Below are 23,146 nucleotides of genomic sequence, written 5' to 3'. Positions count from 1 at the left end.
ACTTAAAGGGTGCCAGTAAGTACCAACCATATGATATCACATTTTTACATTCGCCTCAGAGTGATTTATATAAATTACTTAAACATTATTAAACTACAAAATGTAAGTTGCAAGTTTAGGTGTCTTACCTGTCAAACTTTTCATCTTAAAGCCATACTTCAGGAGATTAGCCCCATTAATAAACGCTGGATCATACATTGCTTGTCTATATGTGCATGGGCAGGAGGGTGCTCTGTTTAGTGAGGGGAACGTTGGCTCTTTAAAGTACCATTCAAGACACTGAAGCCTTGGGCTAATATTGCTTTGAGAGTTAGTGTCCAGACGGTATGCCCACTGACCTTTCTTGCCTGTGGATTGTACACAAATTGATTCTCAAGACATCAAAAATAAAAACACATGCTGATTAATAGAGAGATTATGTTTCTTATTGCCCTGGTGACAATGATAACTATCTTTGTCCTCTGCATTAGAAATTAGAAACTCAGTCTTCTTCTTGACAAAATGTTCCCTTTCATGTGTCCAAAGCTTTGTTCGTGTTGCCTTGTACTGTAGTTTATAGAAAATCAAGCTATAATCTATTGATTAAGCTTTCAGAATTGCATGTGACTTACCTGTGTTGGTGCCGTTGAATTGATCTGGGGTGTATCTCTGCTCTATGCTTACAGACGGCTCTGTCTGTGGGTCATTAAATGCTGGAAAGTTGTTGGTGTTTTTTGGGCTGGGAATACCACTAAAGAGACATAAAGCATGTGTCACATATAAAGCAATGCAAACAGTATTTTATAACATTGTTATCTGTTCATTAAGTTTCCATGAATGCCCTTGCAGTCTTACTGCTCTAAGCATCATCTATATGGCCCTTGCAAAGTGCACAGTGTATAAAACAGGAATAAACCAAGATGCTTTGGACTATAATGCAATCTACTCAGACCTTAACAGCACACCTGCTTAAGTGTAGGTGCTTGAATGCATGGTCATGCATCTGTTTTACCATCATAAGTGCAGCATGTTTCTGTGCCAAATGGTCACCATTGCAGCACCTATCACTGTGCCTACTTTAAATGAATGACCCTTTGAGTGTCTACATTATAGTTCTTAATGTACATTTCATAGTGTACATTTTATAACCTGGACTCTCAAGTTTGGTCCTTGTGATGCCAAAAGGTCATATTTTCATGAATTTACAGTTTGGTCCTATTTTCTGATTGCAATTTGAATCAGGTTAACTTATTATTAAAAATTAGCAGTCCTCCAAATAGGTGTGTACAAATCATGAAATGCCTCAATGACTTTAAAGATTCTTTTCTTTGTATTATAATACTGTAATATTATAATATTACCTTTGATTATTATATGCATGTTGAAAAATATCACATCTATGATCATTAAAACTATATGATAGTCTGAGAACCTGTACAGTTGGGGGTTTAGGACTCCATGAATGCCAGGACCCAGAACACATTTACTCCCTTGCTTGTTGAAAGACTGTCCTGTATAGAAAAGTTACCTGAAATAGCCCATTTTTGGTAAATGCATAGTTGAGAGGGCATTGTATCTCCAATTCATGCCACCATCCTCAAATAGGATCAAAATGAAGGAATAAACACCATCAGTAGTCAAAACAGCTTGGTAAGTGTTCGTCTGAAAACAAAATGCAAATATTCAACAGGAATAAAAATTATGGAGCAAAAAAAAAACCCCCAAAACCTTAAGTCTCCTTAAATCTTAATTTTAGTAGAAATCTATAAATAATGGAGACCACGCTGGTTCATATCTCTTGAAATAACATTCATACTCACATAGTTGCTTTGTGTACTCCAGTATCTATTTGTATTGTAGAAAGAAGTGCAGGGGGGGACATTTTCCCATGTTATTTTCAAAGCCCAGAGAGCATTAAATTGCTTATCCAGAGATGACTGGAAATAGACATTAATCGCATTCTCTAATGAATTTTTAAAGCTTTTATCTGAGAGGGAGGAGTGGAAATCATACACCTGGAATTGGAACAAAGAAGAGATTTTTACTATGTATGATAGGAAGAACAGCTGCATGCATTGTACCATTGCAGTACATGTGTGATAAACAATAAATTGCAGCTAAAAAGCTTGTCTGGAACATCATACAGGTATGTATTGTTGAATCTATTCTGACATTTAAGCCAAGTATCCCATTATTTCACCTGCCCCTCTCCACTATTGTTGTCTAAGGCTAAAAAAAAAAAGATTGCTATTTCCAAATATTTAATTAGCCCCATTGTTAAAGCACGGTAAGCTGACATAGGTTCACACCTCTGTATTTGGACAACACTCTGATCCTATATTAAAGGAGCCCTTTGCCTTTTGACATTTCTTTTTTGGGTGAAAGACACTTTAAAAATGCTTTTTTTTTTTTTTTGCAGCACATGGTCCATAGCAACATTTTAAGTCTGAAATAGCAATTTATCCAGCATCATAATGAGCCATAAGTGGGTTAAAACCTTGCTTTTTGCTAAATAATTGGAACCAGTAACATAAAAAAGTTACAGTTTGAAATGTAACATTTACATTTGGTAACTGCTATCTGCTATTTTGCTATCTGCATTTGTACATTTTCTGATATTTAAATTGAATGGCTGCTCCTATGGATACATAGTAGCTTATTTCTATAAACAAGACTACAGCAGTGTTTCTGAAGCAAACACACACTTTTTACAAGTGTAGGTTAACAGTACATTATATTTATATAATATTAAACACTTTTTTTGTTTTTACTAGTTCTTTAATTTTATAATCGATTACATGTTTTTCTTTGTTGTTTCTAATACTATACTGTTAGATACAGGCAAGGCTATAACTATCAACGAATACTACAACTTTACTGTTGCATTTATAAAGCACTAAAGCCGGAGCACTAAATCTTTATAAAAAAAAAAAAGATGACAATGTACTCAAGAGCTTGTATGTCATAGTATGCACTTAATTAAGTTAATTTTAATTGTATTAAACAGCAGGAAAATTCACCATCTTTTAAAAGTAATCTTGAAAAAGTGCATAAGGTAAACATATACTACAGTTATTATATATCCATATTTTAAACTATAAACTTTTTATATCTTTTTATAGCGTATATTTAATAGTGGTTTAATAGGTAAAACTCAAAGTACAGATGCTACCAAGTTCCTTTATCATGTTGTTGCATTATATCTCTTCCAGTTAAAGGAACAGTAACACCAAAAAATGAAAGTGTATAAAAGTAACTAAAATATAATGTGCTGCTGCCCTGCACTGGTAAAAGTTGTGTGTTTACTTCAGAAAGTCTACTATAATTTATATAAATAAGCTGCTATGTAGCCATGGGGGCAGCCATTCAAAGGAGAAAAGGCACAGGCACATAGCAGATAACAGATAAAACACTATTGTATTCTACAGAACTTATCTGTTATTTGCTATGTAACCTGTGCCTTTTCTCCTTTTTTCCAGCTTGAATGGCTGCCCCCAGGGCTACACAGCAGCTTATTATATAAATTATAGTAGTGTTACTGTAGCAAACACACCAGTTTTACCAGTGCAGGGCAACAGTGCATTATATTTTTATTACATTAAAGCTCTTTCATTTTTTGGTGTTACTGTTTCTTTAACACAGGGAAAAAAAATACCAGCATTGGTCTATGAGCTTTTCTATTGTGTTTTGCTGGCAAATATTTGCACTCTATCACCATCTAGAGGCAGTATCTAACACTCAAAAAATGGTGTCTGGACATGGTAAGACAAAATGTAAAAACTTGCTGGCTTCATTTGTATATAAGTAGTGAGTGATGAGCGAATCTGTCCCGTTTGGCTTCGCCGAAAAATTTGCAAATCTTTTAAAAGATTCTTGAAACGGCGAAAAATTTGTGAAACGGTGAAAATTTTGCATGTCAAAAAAATTGTCGCCCGCGATAATTCTTTTGATGTGCGACAATTCTTTTGACACTGGCAACAATTCTTTTGATGCAGGCAACATTTTTTTTACATGGGTGACAATTTTTGGACACGCAGCAAATTTTACTGCATTGCGTTAATTCTCGTGCAGAAATAATACTAACACATGATTCACAAACACTTAGGCACGCTAAATATCGCATTAGTCTATGCGAACACCTACTTGGGCCAGGCAGTAATTATAGAAAAGTACAGTTAATGAGCTTTTGGCAACACAATATGGACTTTGCAGTGTGATTTATTCTAGTCTGTGTTGGCCCTAGAGTGATGTAGCCTCCAGTTTGCAGGGAAATGGTCATTTTCAAAAAAAGTAGTTTTACAAGCGTAATGCTGTGTATGGCTAATATGGCGTGTGCGCGAAAAGTAGTGCACGTGCGTTAATTGGCGCGCGACAAGTAGCGTGTTGCGTTAATTAGCACACGTTGCGTGAAATACCGAATGAAAATAGTCTTCGCGAAATAACGCACACAGCATTACGTCTAAATTAACGCAAATATACTTTGACAATTCTTTTGACACAGGCAACAATTCTTTTGACGCAGGCAACATTTTTTTTACATGGGTGACAATTTTTGGACACGCAGCAAATTTTTCTGCTGCAAATTTTTTCATCCGTTTTGCAAAAAAGTCTGCCAATGGCGAAATGTAGAAATTCACTGCAAATCCATGTTTGGTGAAACATTTCGCCCATCACTATATATGAGAAACAATGGTAAACATAACATAGCAAAGAGAGTAAGTAGCATTGTTTCTAGTAGGGGGCCTGTACTGCCGAAAGGCCAGTGTTGAATATAACAGATTGGGCAGGTAGTTTAGTATCTGGGGAAACCATGTCCTGCCGAGAGGCCAGTATAGCACATGTTTAACCAATATTCCTTGTAAAATGCGAATGATAAAAGACAAATACTGTATAGGAAGGGGTGTTTAATTCTACCTTGTAATACAGCTCTCCAATGCCTCCTGAAAAGTCTGCATCAGCCCAGAAAGCTGCAATCACAGGCGGTGTGAAAGTGTCATAACTTTCAAAACTTGTATATGGATAACTCAGTACATAAGCAGTATCATAAAGATTTCGTTGAAATATGATGACGCCATTATCTGTAAACTGTGAAATACAAAGAAAAGTTACAAGGCAGAAGCATTAAGTGATTAACGTTATTTTTATGGTGCATTGTGTATTTGAAAAAGGTGTTATTATTAGGCTTTATTATGCCATTGTTGTACTACCAGCAGCTTTCAGAACCACCTGTAATGTATACTTACAAAAAGCTTATTGTAGAATGCAGACTCAAATGGGAATCCTATAGAAATACTGATCAGCGGAGAAGAAAAGTCTTTAGAAAGTTTGGTTGCTTTACTGTCATTGGTTGCAGGACCGTAAGGGAACAGACGAATTTCTAGGTGAGGGAAATAAATGTTAACACTTATTTTAAATTGTATGGTTTAAATATCCATGTCACAGTTTAAATCCACAGTTTACAACCATAATTAATAAAGATCTATAGGATAAAGAAACTATTCATTGCCTATTCTCTAGTATGGGGTTGGCTACCTCAGTTTCAACAGTATACAATATAAACCATTACAAGAACTATTAAATAATAATTCCAACACCACATAGTTCTTTTTTTACTCATTTCATTCCTACAACCCTTGTCAAAAATGTTTCTATTTTTCATTTTTAGCAAACTTTGTGCTAAAATTAAAAAAAAAAAAAAAAGGATTTGGAATGAAATAAAAAAATGATAACGTTGTGTTGACAGTGATTCTGCCCTTTGGAAAGATGGGTCTTTTATTGTTTTGCCAAACCTGAAGATGGTTGCCTAGAAATCCCTACTACTGTTTGGGGAATACTTCGTTTTACTTTTTACTTCATAGCTTGAGTAAAAAATGAGTCCTTTGTGTGTGGTTGAAATTATCCCAGATATATTAGCGGTTCTATGGATATTTATTATGCAGCAAACATGAGCTTACGTCTAATTTCTAATTAGGTTTAATTTTAGGTGCATTCTCTATATTTAAGTGTATTATATTAAAATGTAATAAATTATTGTATATAGGGAAATTTACATCTGGATAGTTAGTTTCTCTAATCACAAAGCCAAAGCATTGAATATTAAGTTGCATTTAGTTGATGGCATGGCAAGGAGAATAAGCTGAAAAGCAGGTCCATACAATTTGAGTGACATATATTTACCTTTGCAGTTAATGCCGTTTCCCTTATATCCTTCCTTACAGTTACAAATGTATGAGCCCAAAGTATTGATGCATTCAGCATTAGGATCACAATTACTGGAATCCAGAGAACATTCATTCATATCTATAATAAGAAAATGTTTTATTAACTACATTGATGAAAAAAGAGGTCAGTCTGTTAGTACTGCATACATGATCTTTGATATTTGAAATTCTTAAAATATTAGAGAAGTGCCCTATTAATACATTAGGGTTGATTCACTAAAGTGCGATAACGCTTATTGCATGCTTTTTTGCGTTAAAATTGGCGTGCAAAAAATGCGCGATTCGCAAAAGTATTATGGCATGCGTTAAGTCGCATATTGCATGCGTTAAATAGCGCACAACCGAATGCATTAATTTTACCGCATTGCGTTAATTCTCACGCAGAAATAATACTAACACATGATTCACAAACACTTAGGCGCGCTAAATATCGCATTAGTCTATGCGAACACCAACTTGGGCCTGGCAGTAATTATAGAAAAGTACAGTTCATGAGCTTTTGGCAACACAACATGGACTTTGCAGTGTGATTTATTCAAGTATGTGTTGGCCCTAGAGTGATGCAGCCTCCAGTTTGCAGGGAAATGGTCATTTTAAAAAAAAGTAGTTTTACAAGCGTAATGCTGTGTATGGCTAATATGGCGTGTGCGCGAAAAGTAGTGCACGTGCGTTAATTGGCGCGCGCGCCAAGTAGCGTGTTGCGTTCATTAGCACACGTTGCGTGAAATACCACATGAAAATAGTCTTCGCGAAATAACGCACACAGCATTACGTCTAAATTAACGCAAATATACTTTTATTGAATAGTGCATTAAAACTTGGAAAATTAGACACGATAAAATTTTAACGCATGCTATAAATAGTGCATGTTTTAACACACTTTGGGCCTGATTCACTAAAGGGCAATAAAACGTGCGCTATTTTTATTGTGCGCTAAAATTTTTACCGCGTCTTAATTTTGGCGATTTTTCGCACAATTCACTATAAGCATACTCGCGCTTTTTTACGCGCGATATTGCATGCGTTATTTAACTTGCGAAAAGACTATTTCAATGCGGTATTTGCCGGTACATGCGCTAAATTACGCGAATAATCACCGCATATGAATGGTAGCATAGAAATAGTGTATAAAAATTGTTGCCGCATATAAATGATGTATATAAATATTAGCCACATATAAATGGTAGCATATAAATAGTAGATGCTTATAAATAGTAGCCACTAGTGATGAGCAAATGTGTTCTGGTTATCTTTAGTGAAAAATTAGCAAATCTTTCTAAAGATCCACGAAACGGCAAAAATGTTGTGCGGGCAAAAAAATTGTTGCTGTGACTATTATTTTTTGATGCTTGTATAAATTTTTGGATGTGCGGTGAATTTTTGCGTGGCAAATTTTTTCATGCGTTTTGCCATTGGCGGAATGTTTTGAGAAACGCATGAAAAAATCTGCCGCGAAAAAAATTCAACGCACGTCCAAAAATTCGCTGCGAATCCATGCCTTGCGAAACATTTCATCACTTGTAGCCAAATAGAAATAGTCGCGCAAATGAACGCACGCCATGTTAGCCATACACGCCAATACTTGCAGAAAATTACTGTATTAAAATTGAACATTTCGCTGCAAACTGGCGGCTGCGTCACTCTAGGAGGAAACACATACTTGAATAAATAACACTGTCCATATTTTATTGCAAAAAATCATTTACTGTACTTTTGTATAATTTTTCGCCTGCCTGTAGTAGGTGTTCATTTTCGCATAGCCGAATGCGATATTTAGCGCGCAAAAGTTATAGTGAATCATGCGATCGTATTCTTTTCAGCGCGGAAATTAATGCAAAACGGTAAAACTAGTGCGAGAAATAACCCATGCGAAAATGGCGATTTTTCGCACGCGATAATACTATGGTGAATCGCGCGCAAATTATTTTGCGTTTTTTAACGCGAAAAAGCGTGCAATCATTTTTATCGCCCTTTAGTGAATCAGGCCCTTTAAGTGAATCAACCTTAATGCGTTTTTTAGTAAAACTGAAATCTAGCATTGTTAGTACTATAGAATGTTGCACCACATTTGGGAAGCTCTACTCACCTTGGCTACAATTGTTGCCCTGCCATCCCTTCTGACATTGACAGGAAAAATTGTTAACTCTGTCTATGCAGACTCCTCCATTGCAACAAGGATTACTAGCACAGTCATCAATATCTAAAAAATAAATTTTATTTTTTTTTACACTGGCACAGGGTTTTGATCATGAATTAGTTTTTTTTTTTTTTTTTAGAAATCCATTTTTGATATATTACAGTTAATAGTCAATATGCTGATATTAATCCTTCTAAAGGCTCAGACTGGGACATTTGGAGTGCTTTTAACTTACCAATTTGACACAGTTTTCCAGTATATCCAGGAAGGCATAGGCAGGAGAAAGAGTTCCCCATAATTGTGCATGTGGCACCATTCCTACAGGGACTGCTTAGACATTGATATATATCTGCAAGACACATTACAGAAGACATTCACTTCTTGTTTTGCACAGAAATGTAAAAATTACATTATAAATATTATAATGTTTCACTTTCATGACCTTATTGATCAATGTGTGGATGTAAATTGTTTTATATGCTTCCAAAATACACAAATGTTTTGGGAAAAACAGGATGTACTTATTAATTAAGTTATATTTATAAGATGGGAATATTTGACACTGAGAAAAGATATACTAAAACTTTTACATTTCTCATTTTTTATTTTTAAACATTTGAATAAACTCATTTCCCACAAATGTCTTACATTTATAAGTCTGAACTGAAAAAAGTCAGCACAGGAAAAAGTCACAGAAAAGTCACGAAAGTGCAACTTTTTTCCCAGCGTCAAAAATCCAAAAACCTATAAAGTTTCAAAGGAAAGAAGGATTCTCCAGGGAAGGGAAGGGGCATCTGCTATTGACTTCTACATGATCTTGGCAAGTTTTAGCTGGCAAATTGTTGAAATCAGATTTTTTGGAGTATTGACGAAAAAAAAAATCAAAGCGTTCTTAAATTGCCCCGAGACTCTTTTACTAATAGTGGTAACCATTAATTTTTGATAGGATTAGGACAGACTTATGAAAAAAAAACAATAGGGTTGATTCACGATAACGCTTATTGCATACTTTTTTGTGTTAAAATTGACGCGAAAAAAATGCGCAATTCGCTAAAGTATTATCGCATGCGTTAAGACGCATATCGCGTGCGTTAAATAGTGCGCAACTGAATGCGTTAATTTTTACAGCATGCTATAATTAGCACTTGTTTTAGCGCACTTTAGTGAATCAACCCTAATGTTTCTTATAGGTTACATTACCCGTGTTTTTTTCACTGTTGGAGGTAAGCTAACCTTCATGGACATGTAGCTAAAGTACAAAGTACAAATCTTCTTTGAACACTGTATGAGCAGTATGAGAATGAAATGTTATAGTGATTAGTGAAACAGAGGGTCAATGCTATTACACAATTTGAATACAGTTTGGCACGAGTGCAGAATAAAATTCCTTAAAGTTTGGTTTTCCTGGGAACTACTCTTAACCATTAACCATGGATCTATGTACATTACCAAGCTGCAGTCAAGTGTCTTCTCTGAAGTTACTGTTTTTTATTTTTCTTTGTGTTTCCTGTTGTTAATTACCTATACTCCCACACACAGGGCAATACATAACTGACAAGGCTCTGAGATGCTGGTTTAGATTCCTTATGCTCTGTGTATAACTGATAGTTTCCTATGCTAATCTATAACCATGCCTCTGCAGTGCCTAATGAGACATGTATGACTAACTGTACAAAAGGCTTCAATAAGATTTTCTCAAAAAGACAATAAAAATGTAAGTTACAAGAAAACCTGTTTTGATTATTTTTATACATAAGTTTTTGGCAAAAAGCGATGAGACAATTACCATGGGTATGGCATTTTCCACAAAGTAATCTAAAAAAAATCTGTAGAGAATTGCCAGTATCATGACACTGGGTTATTAGAGTAGTGTGATAAGAAATGCATGCTTGATTCTAGGTAGTGATGTTTACACGACTAAAGTGTGGAAGACTTCCTTCCTTAGCATTTGCACTCCTGATGCAAATTCTGCATTCGACTGGTCTCCGCAGTCAGGCTGCATCCTGGATCTCTTCCTACCTCTCTAACCGCTCTTTCACTGTCTCCTATGCTAACAAAACCTCATCTCCAGTACCTCTTAATGTGGGGGTACCCCAAGGCTCTGTACTTGGGCTGTTGTTGTTCTCCCTTTACACGCTGTCCTTGGGAGATCTTATCCGTTCATTTGGCTTCAAATACCATCTGTATGCTGATGATATCCAAATTTATCTGTCGACCCCTTCGTTAACAGTTGAAACTGAGACTCAAATCTCTAACTGCCTCCTGGCTATCTCTAATTGGATGAACCAACGCCATCTCAAATTGAACCTAACAAAAACTGAACTAATGATCTTTCCGCCTAAGCCTGGTCTTACCCCCCCCTTTTCTATCTCTATTGAAGGCACCCTCATCAACCCTGTCAATTCGGCACGCTGTTTGGGGGTGATCTTTGACTCCAGTCTCTCCTTTTCTGACCACATTAACTCCACTGTCAAAACCTGTCACTTTTTCTTACGCAATATTGCCAAAATCCGTCCCTTTCTCTCTACTGCAACAGCTAGGCTGCTCATGCATGCCCTCATCCTATCCCGACTGGACTACTGCAACCTGCTATTAACCGGCCTCCCTAACTCCCATCTTTCCCCCCTACAGTCTATATTAAATACTGCTGCCAGAATTCTCCTCCTCTCATCCAGGAGAGTTCAGGCCCCTCCCCTGCTAAAGGCCTTATCGTGGCTTCCTATTAAACAAAGAATATCTTACAAACTTCTTCTCTTAACCTTCAAAGCCCTCCATTCCTCTGCTCCTCACTACATCTCTTCCCTTGTGTCTCCGTACGTCCCTGTCCGACTCCTTCGTTCCTCGCAGAGCAATCGCTTGGCTGCGCCCCCCACTACAACTGCTGTTTCCCGCCTTAAACCCTTCTGCCTTGCTGCCCCTTACATCTGGAATGCCCTCCCTGATTTCCTCCGGAGAGAATCCTCTCTCAGTCTTTTTAAAACCAAACTAAAAGACTACCTTTTGGAGCACTCGCCCAGCACCTGATCTGGGAATCAGCACTTATATTGTATTACCCCTCCCATATAGATTGTAAGCTCTACGGGGCAGGGACCTCCATCCTCTTGTGTCTTTGACTCTTAACTTATTGCAACTGTTACTGTATCTTGTATTTATTTGTATTTATTGCTATACTTTGTATTTATCTATTATCTTATTAACCCCCTGTTTGTATTAATGTATTCTACTGTACAGCGCTGTGTACATAAGTAGCGCTTTATAAATAAAAATATACATACATACATTCGTTTTCTGACTGTTGTTAAAGCATGTATTTTTTTTACCTTTATCTGTCACATTGGTAGAAGTGATATTATTTGGTTTAGTAGTTGTAAGCACACTAGTCACGGTAGTGGGTAAAGTAGTTGTATTATTTGGTGTTAATATTCTTGATGACGTAGATGATGTACCTAGAAAAATTCAAAATATATTCCCATTTTTGTTAGTAAAGACATAATAAAGTAAAAGCAATATTAAATAACCTGACACTTCCTTTATAGGTAAAGGGGCAGCCAAGTGGTGACGTTAATTGAGCTCCACAGGTTTATGGGTTTTGAAAGGCTACACTTTTTTAAAGATTCAATTTAGTAATTTGAGTACATAGTAAAAAGACAGTCCAAGAGCCACTGTCTGGTCCCTGATCTTTGCCTTGCTGTAAATACTGTATAAGGCACAGTAGACATGGTTGCCTTCAGTATAGGAAACAATTCTAGCTATAGCATGAATGCCACACAATAGGCTAGGATAAGCAAGACATGTGTGGCTAAAGTCCCTGCAGAACTCCCTGGCATACCAATTAATTTGCTTTACAAGAAAAGAAAAAAAAAAATGGCACACTTTATGAAAAACATTAAAAGTTTTACCAAATTTAGAAAAAAGTACAGATGTATTAAGAGTTATCCAAAAGGGGTGCTTTAAGCTAAGTGAGAAAATAATCCTTATAGCCATTTGGTACAAACATTGGAGGTTGTTCAAAAGCAATACAAAGTATTTATTTTTTAAAAAAAAAAAATTTATTCTTGCCTGATTACCTATTCCTTTGTTATAAAAGGAAAGGAAACAAAAGTAATGTAAAGTAACTAATTTAATAAATTTGGCTTCATAATGTTTCAATTTATCAAAATTCAAGATGTATTAAAAAAAGCACTGAACACGAAAAAAAACTCAACAAACATAAGGGACTTTTCATTTTTTCCCATCAAACATTAGTTTATTAAATTTATCCTATTTTCAGTAGGAATGAACATCTTAGATGTTTTAATGAATTGGGAAAATAAATAAATATAAATTCAAGACACTATATCCATTGACTTCAATGGAAGCCTGACTTTAATTGTGGGGTTTGTCTTGTGACTTTTCACATTTTTGTACATTAATACATATGGCAATTCAAGGTTTCAAAAAGGTAAACAAAAATATTTGAGTTTGTGTATTTTTACTACGTTTTTTCGCAAATCAACAAAAAATGCCCACTCAATTTTTGATAAATCTGCCCATTAGTGTAAATTAGTGTGAATAGACTGACCAATTGCCAAGTAAAATATGTCACTTTTAAAAGAAAAAGATGACAAAGATGTGAATGTCAGTTAGGGCATTATAGAATATGCAAAATATTTTCTAGATGACAGAATGTAGAAGAAAATGAAGAAATTTCATTAGTAAAAGTGGTAATGGTTAAATTAAAAGAATAAATGAGTAACTACTTGAAAAATCACAAGAAGACTGGCAGATAATAAAAATTTCACAGGGGGTACAGTTCCATAGGATTGAGAAAAATATAGAAAGATAAATATCTACCTGAATTTTCAGCAAGTGAGGTAGAGCCTGTGGACGCTTCAACTGTTGAAAACAGCACATTGCTGCTCCACAGAGAAGGAGAGCTTTGGGATATTGAGGAAGAATATGTTCCTGAAGGTTCAGATTGTGCTGGAGTCGATAAAGTGCTAGCAGTATTTTCAAGGCTGGGAAAAGACACACTGCTTGTCAAATCAGATGTGTTGCCCTGTGCTACAGTAGTTGATGGACCAATACTTTGTAATGCAGAAGATATATAGACACTTGATTGTTCGGCTGGTGAGTTAGAGTCTGTGGACGGTTTAGTTGGGGAGATAGTAAAATAGTCTAGTGATGAGAAAGAGGTGCTTTTAGGAGTTTCAGATTCCGTGGTTGAAGTCAGAGTTGTAACCAAATGCTTGTCTGTTGAAAATGGCACACTGCCCCTCCACTGAGAAGGATAACTTTGGGATATGGTAGAAGAAGAAAGCATGGACATATCAGTAGCTGTTGTCGATTGCTCAGCAAAGGCAGAGACTGTGGATAATTCATCGGCAGAACTAGGCAAATGCTCTGGTGTTGAAGGAGAGTAATCTCTTGATGTGTCAGATTCAGTCACTGAAAGTGTAGACGCTGCTTGAAATTGGCTAGAGGAAGGCTGTGTACTAGTAATCATTTCACTGGAAGTGTTTTGGAAAAGGTTAGCTGATGACAATTCCGATATAACATTTGTTGAAGATTCTGCTGACATCCGACTAGTGAGGTCAGGTGAAGCAGTATAGGATAAGGTCGATGATGAGGAGGGTGTATTAATTGTTAAAGTTCCCGTAGCAGCATTGGTGGATTCAGAGAATGAGGTGACAGATGGTTTCATACTTTCCATGGAAGAACTATTTGCAATTTCAGATATTGAAGAAGAAGATGTTCCTGAGAGTTCAGTTTGTGTTGGGATAGCAGAAGCTATTGTCGATTGCTCAGCAAAGGAAGAGGCTGTGGATAATTCATTGGAAGAACTAGGCAAATGCTCCGGTGTTGAGGGAGAGAAACCTCTTGATGTGTCAGATTCAGTCACTGATGGTATAGACACTGCTTGAAATTCGCTAGAGGAAGGCTGCGTACTAGTAGTCATTTCACTGGCCGTGTTTTGAAAAAGTTTAGCTGATGACGATTCCGACATTACGTTTGTTGAAGGTTCTGCTGACATGCTACTAGTGAGGTCAGGGGAAGCATTTTCGGATACGGTCGATGATGAGGAGGGTGTGCTAATAGGTACAGTTTCGGTAGCAGCATTTGTGGATTCAGTGAATGAGGTGACAGATGGCGTCATACTTTCCACGTCAGAACTGGTTGCAGGTTCAGATGTTGAAGTAGAAGATGTTCCTGAGGGTACAGATTGTGTTGGGATAGCAGAAGCTGTTGTCGATTGCTCAGCAAAGGTAGAGGCTGTGGATAATTCATCGGCAGAACTAGGCAAATGCTCCGGTGTTGAGGGAGAGGAACCTCTTGATGTGTCAGATTCAGTCACTGATGGTATAGACACTGCTTGAAATTCGCTAGAGGAAGGCTGTGTACTAGTAGTCATTTCACTGGCCGTGTTTTGGAAAAGGTGAGCTGATGACGATCCCAACATTACGTTTGTTGATGATTCTGCTGACATGCTACTAGTGAGGTCAGGTGAAGCATTTTCGAATAAGGTCGATGATGAGGAGGGTGTGCTAATAGGTACAGTTTCGGTAGCAGCATTTGTGGATTCAGTGAATGAGGTGACAGATGGCGTCATACTTTCCACGTCAGAACTGGTTGCAGGTTCAGATGTTGAAGTAGAAGATGTTCCTGAGGGTACAGATTGTGTTGGGATAGCAGAAGCTGGTGTCGAATGCTCAGCAACGGTAGAGGCTGTGGATAATTCATCGGCAGAACTAGGCAAATGCTCCGGTGTTGAGGGAGAGGAACCTCTTGATGTGTCAGATTCAGTAACTGAAATTGTAGACACTGCTTGAAATTCGCTAGAGGAAGGCTGCATACTAGTAGTAATTTCACTGGCCGTGTTTTGAAAAAGTTTAGCTGATGACGATTCCGACAATACGATTGTTGAAGGTTCTGCTGACATGCTACTAGTAAGGTCAGGGGAAGCATTTTCGGATAAGGTCGATGATGAGGAGGGTGTGCTAATAGGTACAGTTTCGGTAGCAGCATTTGTGGATTCAGTGAATGAGGTGACAGATGGCGTCATATTATCCACATCAGAACTGGATGCAGGTTCAGATGTTGAAGTAGAAGATGTCCCTGAGGGTACAGATTGTGTTGGGATAGCAGAAGCTGTTGTCGATTGCTCAGCAAAGGTAGAGGCTGTGGATAATTCATCGGCAGAACCAGGGAAATACTCCGGTGTTGAGGGAGAGGAACCTCTTGATGTGTCAGATTCAGTCCCTGATGGTATAGACACTGCTTGAAATTCGCTAGAGGAAGGCTGTGTACTAGTTGTCATTTTACTGGCCGTGTTTTGAAAAAGTTTAGCTGATGACGATTCCGACATTACGTTTGTTGAAGGTTCTGCTGACATGCTACTAGTGAGGTCAGGGGAAGCATTTTCGGATACGGTCGATGATGAGGAGGGTGTGCTAAAAGGTACAGTTTCGGTAGCAGCATTTGTGGATTCAGTGAATGAGGTGACAGATGGCGTCATACTTTCCACGTCAGAACTGGTTGCAGGTTCAGATGTTGAAGTAGAAGATGTTCCTGAGGGTACAGATTGTGTTGGGATAGCAGAAGCTGTTGTCGATTGCTCAGCAAAGATAGAGGCTGTGGATAATTCATGGACAGAACTAGGCAAATGCTCCGGTGTTGAGGGAGAGGAACCTCTTGATGTGTCAGATTCAGTCACTGATGGTATAGACACTGCTTGAAATTCGCTAGAGGAAGGCTGTGTACTAGTTGTCATTTTACTGGCCGTGTTTTGAAAAAGTTTAGCTGATGACGATTCCGACATTACGTTTGTTGAAGGTTCTGCTGACATGCTACTAGTGAGGTCAGGGGAAGCATTTTCAGATACGGTCGATGATGAGGAGGGTGTGCTAAAAGGTACAGTTTCGGTAGCAGCATTTGTGGATTCAGTGAATGAGGTGACAGATGGCGTAATACTTTCCACGTCAGAACTGGTTGCAGGTTCAGATGTTGAAGTAGAAGATGTTCCTGAGGGTACAGATTGTGTTGGGATAGCAGAAGCTGTTGTCGATTGCTCAGCAAAGATAGAGGCTGTGGATAATTCATGGACAGAACTAGGCAAATGCTCCGGTGTTGAGGGAGAGGAACCTCTTGATGTGTCAGATTCAGTCACTGATGGTATAGACACTGCTTGAAATTCGCTAGAGGAAGGCTGTGTACTAGTAGTCATTTCACTGGCCGTGTTTTGGAAAAGGTGAGCTGATGACGATCCCAACATTACGTTTGTTGAAGATTCTGCTGACATGCTACTAGTGAGGTCAGGTGAAGCATTTTCGAATAAGGTCGATGATGAGGAGGGTGTGCTAATAGGTACAGTTTCGGTAGCAGCATTTGTGGATTCAGTGAATGAGGTGACAGATGGCGTCATACTTTCCACGTCAGAACTGGTTGCAGGTTCAGATGTTGAAGTAGAAGATGTTCCTGAGGGTACAGATTGTGTTGGGATAGCAGAAGCTGGTGTCGAATGCTCAGCAACGGTAGAGGCTGTGGATAATTCATCGGCAGAACTAGGCAAATGCTCCGGTGTTGAGGGAGAGGAACCTCTTGATGTGTCAGATTCAGTCACTGAAATTGTAGACACTCCTTGAAATTCGCTAGAGGAAGGCTGCATACTAGTAGTCATTTCACTGGCCGTGTTTTGAAAAAGTTTAGCTGATGACGATTCCGACATTACGTTTGTTGAAGGTTCTGCTGACATGCTACTAGTAAGGTCAGGGGAAGCATTTTCGGATACGGTCGATGATGAGGAGGGTGTGCTAATAGGTACAGTTTCGGTAGCAGCATTTGTGGATTCAGTGAATGAGGTGACAGATGGAGTCATACTTTCCACGTCAGAACTGGTTGCAGGTTCAGATGTTGAAGTAGAAGATGTTCCTGAGGGTACAGATTGTGTTGGGATAGCAGAAGCTGGTGTCGATTGCTCAGCAAAGGTAGAGGCTGTGGATAATTCATCGGCAGAACTAGGCAAATGCTCCGGTGTTGAGGGAGAGGAACCTCTTGATGTGTCAGATTCAGTCACTGATGGTATAGACACTGCTTGAAATTCGCTAGAGGAAGGCTGTGTACTAGTTGTCATTTCACTGGCCGTGTTTTGGAAAAGGTGAGCTGATGACGATCCCAACATTACGTTTGTTGAAGATTCTGCTGACATGCTACTAGTGAGGTCAGGTGAAGCATTTTCGAATAAGGTCGAGGATGAGGAGGGTGTGCTAATAGGTACAGTTTCGGTAGCAGCATTTGTGGATTCAGTGAATGAGGTGACAGATGGCGTCATACTTTCCACGGCAGAACTGGTTGCAGGTTCAGATGTTGAAGTAGAAGATGTTCCTGAGGGTACAGATTGTGTTGGGATAGCAGAAGCTGGTGTCGAATGCTCAGCAAAGGTAGAGGCTGTGGATAATTCATCGGCAGAACTAGGCAAATGCTCCGGTGTTGAGGGAGAGGAACCTCTTGATGTGTCAGATTCAGTCAATGAAATTGTAGACACTCCTTGAAATTCGCTAGAGGAAGGCTGCATACTGGTAGTCATTTCACTGGCCGTGTTTTGAAAAAGTTTAGCTGATGACGATTCCGACATTACGTTTGTTGAAAGTTCTGCTGACATGCTACTAGTGAGGTCAGGGGAAGCATTTTCGGATACGGTCAATGATGAGGAGGGTGTGCTAATAGGTACAGTTTCGGTAGCAGCATTTGTGGATTCAGTGAATGAGGTGACAGATGGCGTCATACTTTCCACGTCAGAACTGGTTGCAGGTTCAGATGTTGAAGTAGAAGATGTTCCTGAGGGTTCAGATTGTGTTGGGATAGCAGAAGCTGTTGTCGATTGCTCAGCAAAGGTAGAGGCTGTGGATAATTCATCGGCAGAACTAGGCAAATGCTCCGGTGTTGAGGGAGAGGAACCTCTTGATGTGTCAGATTCAGTCAATGAAATTGTAGACACTGCTTGAAATTCGCTAGAGGAAGGCTGCATACTGGTAGTCATTTCACTGGCCGTGTTTTGAAAAAGTTTAGCTGATGACGATTCCGACATTACGTTTGTTGAAAGTTCTGCTGACATGCTACTAGTGAGGTCAGGGGAAGCATTTTCGGATACGGTCAATGATGAGGAGGGTGTGCTAATAGGTACAGTTTCGGTAGCAGCATTTGTGGATTCAGTGAATGAGGTGACAGATGGCGTCATACTTTCCACGTCAGAACTGGTTGCAGGTTCAGATGTTGAAGTAGAAGATGTTCCTGAGGGTTCAGATTGTGTTGGGATAGCAGAAGCTGTTGTCGATTGCTCAGCAAAGGTAGAGGCTGTGGATAATTCATCGGCAGAACTAGGCAAATGCTCCGGTGTTGAGGGAGAGGAACCTCTTGATGTGTCAGATTCAGTCTCTGATGGTACAGACACTGCTTGAAATTCGCTAGAGGAAGGCTGTGTACTAGTAGTCATTTCACTGGCCGTGTTTTGGAAAAGGTGAGCTGATGACGATCCCAACATTACGTTTGTTGAAGATTCTGCTGACATGCTACTAGTGAGGTCAGGTGAAGCATTTTCGAATAAGGTCGATGATGAGGAGGGTGTGCTAATAGGTACAGTTTCGGTAGCAGCATTTGTGGATTCAGTGAATGAGGTGACAGATGGCGTCATACTTTCCACGTCAGAACTGGTTGCAGGTTCAGATGTTGAAGTAGAAGATGTTCCTGAGGGTACAGATTGTGTTGGGATAGCAGAAGCTGGTGTCGAATGCTCAGCAACGGTAGAGGCTGTGGATAATTCATCGGCAGAACTAGGCAAATGCTCCGGTGTTGAGGGAGAGGAACCTCTTGATGTGTCAGATTCAGTCACTGATGGTATAGACACTGCTTGAAATTCGCTAGAGGAAGGCTGTGTACTAGTAGTCATTTTACTGGCCGTGTTTTGGAAAAGGTGAGCTGATGACGATCCCAACATTACGTTTGTTGAAGATTCTGCTGACATGCTACTAGTGAGGTCAGGTGAAGCATTTTCGAATAAGGTCGATGATGAGGAGGGTGTGCTAATAGGTACAGTTTCAGTAGCAGTATTTGTGGACTCAGTGAATTGGGTGACAGATGGCGTCATACTTTCCACATCAGAACTGGTTGCAGGTTCAGATGTTGAAGTAGAAGATGTTCCTGAGGGTTCAGATTGTGTTGGGATAGCAGAAGCTGTTGTCGATTGCTCAGCAAAGGTAGAGGCTGTGGATAATTCATCGGCAGAACTAGGCAAATGCTCCGGTGTTGAGGGAGAAGAACCTCTTGATGTGTTAGATTCAGTCTCTGATGGTACAGACACTGCTTGAAATTCGCTAGAAGAAGGCTGTGTACTAGTAGTCATTTCACTGGCCGTGTTTTGAAAAAGTTTAGCTGATGACGATTCCGACATTACGTTTGTTGAAGTTTCTGCTGACATGCTACTAGTGAGGTCAGGGGAAGCATTTTCGGATACGGTCGATGATGAGGAGGGTGTGCTAATAGGTACAGTTTCGGTAGCAGCATTTGTGGATTCAGTGAATGAGGTGACAGATGGCGTCATACTTTCCACGTCAGAACTGGTTGCAGGTTCAGATGTTGAAGTAGAAGATGTTCCTGAGGGTACAGATTGTGTTGGGATAGCAGAAGCTGTTGTCAATTGCTCAGCAAAGGTAGAGGCTGTGGATAATTCATCGGCAGAACTAGGCAAATGCTCCGGTGTTGAGGGAGAGGAACCTCTTGATGTGTCAGATTCAGTCACTGATGGTATAGACACTGCTTGAAATTCGCTAGAGGAAGGCTGTGTACTAGTAGTCATTTCACTGGCCGTGTTTTGGAAAAGGTGAGCTGATGACGATCCCAACATTACGTTTGTTGAAGATTCTGCTGACATGCTACTAGTGAGGTCAGGTGAAGCATTTTCGAATAAGGTCGATGATGAGGAGGGTGTGCTAATAGGTACAGTTTCGGTAGCAGCATTTGTGGATTCAGTGAATGAGGTGACAGATGGCGTCATACTTTCCACGTCAGAACTGGTTGCAGGTTCAGATGTTGAAGTAGAAGATGTTCCTGAGGGTACAGATTGTGTTGGGATAGCAGAAGCTGTTGTCGATTGCTCAGCAAAGGTAGAGGCTGTGGATAATTCATCGGCAGAACTAGGCAAATGCTCCGGTGTTGAGGGAGAGGAACCTCTTGATGTGTCAGATTCAGTCACTGATGGTATAGACACTGCTTGAAATTCGCTAGAGGAAGGCTGTGTACTAGTAGTCATTTCACTGGCCGTGTTTTGGAAAAGGTGAGCTGATGACGATTCCGACATTACGTTTGTTGAAGGTTCTGCTGACATGCTACTAGTGAGGTCAGGGGAAGCATTTTCGGATACGGTCGATGATGAGGAGGGTGTGCTAATAGGTACAGTTTCGGTAGCAGCATTTGTGGATTCAGTGAATGAGGTGACAGATGGCGTCATACTTTCCACGTCAGAACTGGTTGCAGGTTCAGATGTTGAAGTAGAAGATGTTCCTGAGGGTACAGATTGTGTTGGGATAGCAGAAGCTGTTGTCGATTGCTCAGCAAGGTAGAGGCTGTGGATAATTCATCGGCAGAACTAGGCAAATGCTCCGGTGTTGAGGGAGAGGAACCTCTTGATGTGTCAGATTCAGTCACTGAATGGTAGACACTGCTTGAAATTCGCTAGAGGAAGGCTGCATACTAGTAGTCATTTCACTGGCCGTGTTTTGAAAAAGTTTAGCTGATGACGATTCCGACATTACGTTTGTTGAAGGTTCTGCTGACATGCTACTAGTGAGGTCAGGGGAAGCATTTTCGGATACGGTCGATGATGAGGAGGGTGTGCTAATAGGTACAGTTTCGGTAGCAGCATTTGTGGATTCAGTGAATGAGGTGACAGATGGCGTCATACTTTCCACGTCAGAACTGGTTGCAGGTTCAGATGTTGAAGTAGAAGATGTTCCTGAGGGTTCAGATTGTGTTGGGATAGCAGAAGCTGTTGTCGATTGCTCAGCAAAGGTAGAGGCTGTGGATAATTCATCGGCAGAACTAGGCAAATGCTCCGGTGTTGAGGGAGAGGAACCTCTTGATGTGTCAGATTCAGTCACTGATGGTATAGACACTGCTTGAAATTCGCTAGAGGAAGGCTGTGTACTAGTTGTCATTTCACTGGCCGTGTTTTGGAAAAGGTGAGCTGATGACGATCCCAACATTACGTTTGTTGAAGATTCTGCTGACATGCTACTAGTGAGGTCAGGTGAAGCATTTTCGAATAAGGTCGATGATGAGGAGGGTGTGCTAATAGGTACAGTTTCGGTAGCAGCATTTGTGGATTCAGTGAATGAGGTGACAGATGGCGTCATACTTTCCACGTCAGAACTGGTTGCAGGTTCAGATGTTGAAGTAGAAGATGTTCCTGAGGGTACAGATTGTGTTGGGATAGCAGAAGCTGGTGTCGAATGCTCAGCAATGGTAGAGGCTGTGGATAATTCATCGGCAGAACTAGGCAAATGCTCCGGTGTTGAGGGAGAGGAACCTCTTGATGTGTCAGATTCAGTCACTGAAATTGTAGACACTCCTTGAAATTCGCTAGAGGAAGGCTGCATACTAGTAGTCATTTCACTGGCCGTGTTTTGAAAAAGTTTAGCTGATGACGATTCCGACATTACGTTTGTTGAAGGTTCTGCTGACATGCTACTAGTGAGGTCAGGGGAAGCATTTTCGGATACGGTCGATGATGAGGAGGGTGTGCTAATAGGTACAGTTTCGGTAGCAGCATTTGTGGATTCAGTGAATGAGGTGACAGATGGCGTCATACTTTCCACGTCAGAACTGGTTGCAGGTTCAGATGTTGAAGTAGAAGATGTTCCTGAGGGTTCAGATTGTGTTGGGATAGCAGAAGCTGTTGTCGATTGCTCAGCAAAGGTAGAGGCTGTGGATAATTCATCGGCAGAACTAGGCAAATGCTCCGGTGTTGAGGGAGAGGAACCTCTTGATGTGTCAGATTCAGTCACTGATGGTATAGACACTGCTTGAAATTCGCTAGAGGAAGGCTGTGTACTAGTAGTCATTTCACTGGCCGTGTTTTGGAAAAGGTGAGCTGATGACGATCCCAACATTACGTTTGTTGAAGATTCTGCTGACATGCTACTAGTGAGGTCAGGTGAAGCATTTTCGAATAAGGTCGATGATGAGGAGGGTGTGCTAATAGGTACAGTTTCGGTAGCAGCATTTGTGGATTCAGTGAATGAGGTGACAGATGGCGTCATACTTTCCACGTCAGAACTGGTTGCAGGTTCAGATGTTGAAGTAGAAGATGTTCCTGAGGGTACAGATTGTGTTGGGATAGCAGAAGCTGGTGTCGATGCTCAGCAAAGGTAGAGGCTGTGGATAATTCATCGGCAGAACTAGGCAAATGCTCCGGTGTTGAGGGAGAGGAACCTCTTGATGTGTCAGATTCAGTCACTGAATTGTAGACACTCCTTGAAATTCGCTAGAGGAAGGCTGCATACTAGTAGTCATTTCACTGGCCGTGTTTTGAAAAAGTTTAGCTGATGACGATTCCGACATTACGTTTGTTGAAGGTTCTGCTGACATGCTACTAGTGAGGTCAGGGGAAGCATTTTCGGATACGGTCGATGATGAGGAGGGTGTGCTAATAGGTACAGTTTCGGTAGCAGCATTTGTGGATTCAGTGAATGAGGTGACAGATGGCGTCATACTTTCCACGTCAGAACTGGTTGCAGGTTCAGATGTTGAAGTAGAAGATGTTCCTGAGGGTTCAGATTGT

At 39.9% G+C, this 23,146-nt stretch overlaps 2 protein-coding genes across 2 annotated transcripts in view; both read right to left on the bottom strand.

The window, feature by feature from the left end:
• The window catches only part of LOC100485319 (mucin-4), a 42,441-nt gene extending 28,276 nt beyond the window's left edge, over positions 1 to 14,165 (bottom strand). The window contains exons 1-11 of the mRNA XM_031902358.1: positions 13,171 to 14,165; positions 11,658 to 11,783; positions 8,573 to 8,686; positions 8,287 to 8,400; positions 6,157 to 6,279; positions 5,223 to 5,356; positions 4,894 to 5,064; positions 1,800 to 1,994; positions 1,508 to 1,641; positions 612 to 730; positions 129 to 347 (exon numbers count right to left, since the gene is read on the bottom strand). Coding sequence (XP_031758218.1) covers positions 129 to 347; positions 612 to 730; positions 1,508 to 1,641; positions 1,800 to 1,994; positions 4,894 to 5,064; positions 5,223 to 5,356; positions 6,157 to 6,279; positions 8,287 to 8,400; positions 8,573 to 8,686; positions 11,658 to 11,783; positions 13,171 to 14,029 — 2,308 coding nt within the window. The 5' untranslated portion in view covers positions 14,030 to 14,165. The remainder of the gene's footprint in view (positions 1 to 128; positions 348 to 611; positions 731 to 1,507; positions 1,642 to 1,799; positions 1,995 to 4,893; positions 5,065 to 5,222; positions 5,357 to 6,156; positions 6,280 to 8,286; positions 8,401 to 8,572; positions 8,687 to 11,657; positions 11,784 to 13,170) is intronic.
• A 4,212-nt stretch (positions 14,166 to 18,377) lies between these two features.
• On the bottom strand, positions 18,378 to 19,518 carry LOC116410979 (uncharacterized serine-rich protein C215.13-like). Its single transcript, XM_031902729.1, has 2 exons — positions 19,014 to 19,518; positions 18,378 to 18,381 (listed from the first exon to the last, which is right to left on the bottom strand). The coding sequence occupies exons 1-2, from the start codon at positions 19,454 to 19,456 to the stop codon at positions 18,378 to 18,380; spliced, it is 447 nt and encodes a 148-aa protein (XP_031758589.1). The 5' UTR covers positions 19,457 to 19,518.
• Positions 19,519 to 23,146: the final 3,628 nt, after the last annotated feature.

The sequence above is a fragment of the Xenopus tropicalis genome, chromosome 5, assembly GCF_000004195.4.
Source record: "Xenopus tropicalis strain Nigerian chromosome 5, UCB_Xtro_10.0, whole genome shotgun sequence".
NCBI classification, from domain to species: Eukaryota; Metazoa; Chordata; class Amphibia; order Anura; family Pipidae; genus Xenopus; species Xenopus tropicalis.
The sequence above is the reverse complement of the archived record's forward strand: the minus strand, read 5'-3'. Positions and strand labels throughout refer to the sequence as shown.

Coding starts and splice junctions, on each gene's coding strand:
- LOC116410979 (XM_031902729.1), bottom strand. CDS start 19,456: ATGACGCCATCTGTCACCCAATTCACTGAGTCCACAAATACTGCTACT.